The sequence below is a fragment of the Pongo pygmaeus genome, chromosome 1 (assembly GCF_028885625.2).
Source record: "Pongo pygmaeus isolate AG05252 chromosome 1, NHGRI_mPonPyg2-v2.0_pri, whole genome shotgun sequence".
In the NCBI taxonomy this organism is placed as follows: Eukaryota; Metazoa; Chordata; class Mammalia; order Primates; family Hominidae; genus Pongo; species Pongo pygmaeus.
The window spans coordinates 598,838-605,391 of record NC_072373.2 but is presented as its reverse complement, the minus strand read 5'-3'; the positions used below and the strand labels follow the sequence as shown (position 1 = coordinate 605,391).

Here is a 6,554-nt window from a genome sequence, read left to right as displayed (position 1 = left end):
ATTTATCACAATTGTATTAATCACATATTATATCACCATATAAGTAAGATGAAGGAAAAACATTTCATAAAATGATCATGATCATATAATTAATCAAGACAGTCAGGTTCCAAGTCCAGACCTTCTAGCCCCAAAACCTGTGATGGTGATACCTTTGTGGACTAGTTACCGTTATTATTATTGAACACTCAGTAAGACATGATATCTAAAACAGTTATATGTAGTCAATATAGGTGGCATGTATTTCATATATATTAGATATATATTAGTATTTTCCACCATATAGATGGCATGAACATTGGAAAGAAGATGGCACAGAGATCCTTTGTATAAGAGACTTATTTCAACTAGTAGCTCTGTGAGGCACTAACAGCAATCAAGCTGAGAATAGAATCAAGAATGCAACCCTTTTAACAATAGCTGCAAAAAATAAAGTAAAATGCTGAGGAATACACTTAACCAAGGAAGTGAAAGACCTCCACAAGGAAAACTACAGAACACTGCTGAAAGAAATCATAGATGACACAAACAAACGGAAACACATCCCATGATCATGGATGAATAGAATCAATATTGTGAAAATGACCATACTACCAAAGTCAATCTACAAATTCAATGTAATTCCCATCAAAATACCACCATCATTCTTCACAGAACTAGAAAAAACAATCCTAAAATTTATATGGAACCAAAAAAAAAAAGCCCACATAGTGAAAGCAAGACTAAGCAAAAAGAACAAACCTGGAGGCATCAGATTACCTGACTTCAAACTATATTATAATGCCATAGTCAGCAAAACAGCATGGTACTGGTATAAAAATAGGCACCTAGACCAATGGAACAGAATAGAGAACCCAGAAATAAACCCAAATACTTACAGCCAACGGATCTTTGACAAAGGAAACAAAAACATAAAGTGGGGAAAGAACACCCTACTCAACAAATGGTGCTGGGATAATTGGCAAGCTGCATGTTGGAGAATGAAACTGGGTCCACATCTCTTACCTTATACAAAAATCAACTCAAGATGGATCAAGGACTTAAATCTAAGACCTGACCTGGAACTATAAAAATTCTAGAAGATAACATCAGAAAACCCTTCTAGACATTGGCTTAGGCAAAGATTTCATGACCAATAGCCCAAAAGCAAATGCGATAAAAACAATGATAAAGAACTCAAACTTAATTAAACTTATAAGCTTTTGCACAGCAAAAGAAACAGTCAACAGACAACCCACAGAGTGAGAGTGGGAGAAAATCTTCACAATCTGTACACCTCACAAAGAACTAATATCCAGAATCTACAATGAACTTAAAACAAATTAGCAAAAAGCAAACAAACAAACAAAAAACAATCCCATCAAAAAGTGGGTTAAGGACATGAATAGACACTCTCAAAAGAAGATATTCAAGTGGGCAACAAACATATGAAAAAATGCTCAACATCACCAATGATTAGGAAAATGCAAATCAAAACCACAATGCAATACCACCTTACTTCTACAAGAATAGCCATAATCAAAAAATAAAAAAAAATAGATGTTGGGGGTGGATGTGGTGAACAGAGAACACTTCTACACTGCTGGTATGAGTGTAAACTAGTACAGCCACTATGGAAAACAGTGTGGAGATTCCTTAAAGAATTAAAAGTAGAACTACCATTTGATCCAGAAACCCCACTGCTGGGTATCTACTCAGAGGAAAAGAACCCATTATATGAAAAAGATACTTGCACATACATTTATAGCAGCACAATTCCCAGTTGCAAAAATGTGGAACCAAACCCCCATCAATCAATGAGTGGATAAATAAAACGTGATATATATGTGCAATATTACGTTTGCACATATATATATGTGATATATATGTGCAATATTACGTGATATATATGTGATATTATGTGATATATACGTGATATATATGTGATATATATGTGATATATATGTGATATATATATGTGATATATACGTGATATATATATACGTGATATATATATGTGATATATATGTGATATATATGTGATATAGATGTGATATAGATGTGATATATATGTGTGATATATGTGATATATATGTGATATATATATGTGATATATACGTGATATATATGTGATATATATGTGATATATACATGATATATATGTGCAATATTATGTGATATATATGTGCAATATATATGTGCAATATATATGATGCAATATTACTCAGCCATAAAAAGAAATGAATTAATGGCATTTGCAGCAACCTGGATGAGACTGGAGACTATTATTCCAAGTGAAGTAACTCAGGAATGGAATGGAAAACCAAACATCATATATTCCCATTCATAAGTAGGAGCTAAGCTATAAGGATGCAAAGGCATAAGAATGACACAATGGACTTTGGAGACTCGAGGGAAAGGGTGGTAAGGGGGTAAGAATGACAAACCTGGGTTTCTGAGGAGTCAAAAGGGAAAATATTTCTAGTGTTCTTCGTATAGTCACCAAGACAAATATTTATCAAAGCTCTCCTGTAGGTAAGAATCCTCATTCTTTCCTTACATAATCTATTGGGGCTAATCATCAAAGTGTCCCTGTTGACCCTCTCCTAGGCTCCAAGAAGCCTATGTTTATACCTAATTTTAAAGTCATGTCCTAATTTCATTCTTAATTCCCTAATCACTTTTGTCACAAATATTAAAAGGGGAGAAGTCCAAATGAAGCTGGGATCTCTTTTCTTTGCAACATTACTGATTTAGGAGAAGATAATTTTACTACATTATGTGACCTTTCTTCTGTTGCACTCTCCCCTTAGACATTTGGCTTAATTTCATTTATAGTATTTTTTTAAGTTTCCATTTTTTCAAATATCAGGGAAAGTAATACTGGAAATAATCATACAGGGAAAAAAAAACTTTGAAAAGTGACAAAGTTTGCAGCCCATCCAATATTTGTTGGAATGTTTTTAAGAGTTAAATTCTGATGACCAACAGGTGTACTACTCAATATGTGTAAGTTGAAATTTTCACAATACCATGGGAGTGTTGGTGTTGGCAATGGTTGACAGAGTCTATTAGAGGGTAGAGGGTGAGACAAAGAGGAGTGATCCTCTCTTGATCACTATATAACCTTTCTTTGACATATTTCCTTCTGTCTGATCATTATATTTGGTGTTCTTCTGTGTTGATTTGCTATTGCCCCCTGATCTCAGCCTTCTGCCCCCTTTTTTTGGTCTGTACACTTGCAAATGTAATAGAAAAAGCAAATTTTCTTTTTCTTTTTGAATTTTCAGGAATATAGGATCGAGCCTTATGCTAACCCACTGAGTTGGTATTTAATATGATTAGATAACATATTGACTTATGGCCTAGAAATTTTCTTTCTTCTCCTTTTTCATGAGACTTGTAAATAAAGTGCTTAGACACACTTCTTGTATTTATTTCACAATTGCAATGAAACCATTTACATAGTTATCTTTTACTGAGGCTGTGAGGCAAGTGAGTTCATCCAGTGACACATCTGCTCATTGATAAAGATGACCATTGAGTTGTCTATTCTAATAGACTTTCCCCCCTTGGCTTAAGAGATACAGATTTTACTTCATTTTTTATTTTAGGAAGGTTATGGGGATGGTGGAGAGTGGCTAAGGTAAATGTGACAAATAACAAAAGATGACATCTCTAGGAGATGTTACCCATAGATTGAGAAAAGTAGATAAATTCAATTCATTGGCTTAATAATTAGTTTTATTGGTACCATGATTTTGCTCTAACTTACCTCAAAAAAGAGTAAAAAATATGGGAGATTGCAAGCCTCTGTTCTCCAACGTATTAAGGGTAGACAAATTAGAGATTACAAGAAAACTACTTTCAATACCCTGGTAGTTCTGTCTATAAAACCATTTTCTTTCTAATCCTAGCGAAACTGTGTCAAATCATACATCTGTGATGGCATTCCAGCTCATGGGATTTTCTGAAGTTTGGTGGCAGCAGCTTATGTCTGGTGTGATGCTTTTACTAATTCTTCTGGTGGCTTTTATTGGCAATCTCCTTATTATCATGGTTTCCACCTTTGATCAGCGTCTCCATAATCCCATGTACTTCTTCCTCAAACACTTGTCCTTCTTAGACCTCTGTTATATCTTGGTTACCCTCCCCAAGGCCATTGTGAGCAATGTGACCCACAGTAGCTCCATTTCTCTCTGGGGATGCATCCTTCAGGTCTTCCTGGTGGTTTTCTTGGCCTGCACTGAGATGGCCTTGCTCACAGTGATGTCCTATGACAGATATGTGGCCATCTGCCGCCCTCTGCATTATGAGGTCATTATGAAGAGGGGTGCCTGCATCAACATGGTCACTTATTCTTGGTTCAGTGGTGGAGCGTCTGGAATCCTGCACACAGCCACAACCTTCTCTCTGCCCCTCCAGGCATCCAGGCTGGTGCATCAGTTCTTCTGTGAGATCCCTCAGTTACTCAAACTCTCTTGCTCAGATGAGTACTTGGCTGAAGTCGGAGCAGTCGCTGTCACCTCCTCATTGAGTTTTATCTGCTTTATCACCATTGTTCTCTCATATATCCACATCTTCTCTACAGTGCTGAAGATCCCATCTCCTCTGGGTCAGTCCAAAGCCTTTTCCACCTGTGTTCCTCACCTTGTTGTTGTGACTCTTTTTCTTGGTGCTGCTGCAATGGCCTACTTGAAGCCAGCTGAAGATGTTCCCTCTGTTTCTGACCTTCTGGTGTCTGTGTTATATACAGTAGTTCCCCCAACCCTCAACCCTATTATCTACAGCCTAAGGAACAAGGACATGAAAGCTGCTGTGCTGAAATATTTAAAGATCATATATTTTGGTCTTACCACTTGCTGAATTTGTCAAAACCTAAAGAAGGTGACTGGAATTCTTTCCATCATTCCACTTTAATTTCTATATATCATATTCTATGAATCTCTTTGTTTATTTTCTTAACATTCTAGTTTCTTCCATAATTCTCCTTGTTTGTCTTCCAGTTGCCTCAATTTTATTCAATTCAGTTTTCTCTTGAATTTTGTTTCATTCAACTTTCTAATTTTTTAAATTCATATCTTCCCACCTAACATAAAATAGAAAACATACATAAGTAATTTTTCAAAATTAGAAAAAAAAAGTTATGCATTATGAGATGGATTCTTATTCAACACCATATGTTGATTTCTCTATGTTTTAGGGGTTAGTCAAGGTACTTGGGCAACATCAGTAAATAAAACACACAAAATTCCTGACCGTTGAGAGCTAACATTCTACCAGGGGAAAATAGATATTAACTGAGCAATATATTGTGTTAAAATTTAAAATACTATGGAAAAAACACAAAATATGAAATCTGCAAGAGAAAATACTTTGTGAGTTCATAGAGAATTATACTTTTCAAAGAGTCAGACCCTCAGAACTAGTAACATTTGGACAGATAATTGAAAGAAGGAAAGTCATTAGCTACAAAAACATCCGTGGGGAGGGCACTCTGGGTAAACAGATTATTCAGGCTACAAGGCAGGAAGAGGAAATAAGTGGTCTAATCAAGACTGAGAGAAAGAGAACAGTAGAAGATCAGATCCAAGAAGAAATGAGCATCATAGACTAGATTTTTCAGGGCTTTGTAGACCTTTGTGAGGACTCAGAGAAAAATCAAAGTCTCTGGAGAATTGTGAGCGGTGGATGGATGAATGGCTTGTCAAGGTTGAACCAACAGGCCATGGATGCAATGTTGGTAATAGATGAAAGGAAGTAAGAATCTAGGGTTGAAAAGGTACAGTTCCCATCGAGTGAGCTAGGTGGGAAACATTTGTGGGTGGATGGCATAAGGAGGCCAGTCTCGTAATACTGAAACGTTCATTAGTCACTCAACTGCAGAATTGAATTAGGTTGTTGAACATATAAAGCCAGAGTTCAAAAAGGAGATTGGAAATGGAGATTCAAATTTAAGAGTAGATGGCATAATGATGGTAAGAAAACATAGAGAAGGAAACACAGCTCTGGGACAAGAAAAAGTTGCAACATGCTTATGAGACTGTTTGCAAGATATCACCCTAAAGATGGACCATGAGATTAAAGTTCTTAAGGAGAGAATTTAGATCTAAGAGACCGTAAGAAATAAAGCAAAAGTAGAACGGAAAATAATAGTCACTCATGTGGTCAATGATTATTTTATTAGATGATATTAGAAAAATCCTTCTAATCACATATAAATTAAAAAGCAAATTAAAATGATACTCAGTAGTTGTATATTACATGCCAGTTGGTGAAATTGTATTAGCTAGTAGGTGCAGAAATTGATACTCTCATACCTCGTCAAGGAGAACATAAACTTGTTCAATATTAAATGCACAAATTTACTCAGGTGGCATTTCTATAATTTATCCTAGGGTCACTCACATATGTGCCGTCTAAATTACACACAACATCATTCATTTGTAAAAAGTCCAAATATTTATCAACAGAAAATGGTAAAATATGTTTTGTTTATCCCTTTAATGATCTCTATGCAAATGCAAAGAATGTGCACAATCTTTAGATGGTAATTTTAAGTTAATAAAAGCGTG

The 6,554-nt window shown here is 35.5% G+C and overlaps 1 protein-coding gene across 1 annotated transcript; it reads left to right on the top strand.

Moving 5' to 3' along the window:
- The first annotated feature begins 3,924 nt into the window (after positions 1-3,924).
- LOC129013765 (olfactory receptor 14J1-like) lies at positions 3,925-5,129 on the top strand. The gene has a single exon (XM_054450434.1). The coding sequence runs from the start codon at positions 3,925-3,927 to the stop codon at positions 4,843-4,845; it is 921 nt and encodes a 306-aa protein (XP_054306409.1). The 3' UTR covers positions 4,846-5,129.
- The last annotated feature ends 1,425 nt before the right edge of the window (positions 5,130-6,554 follow it).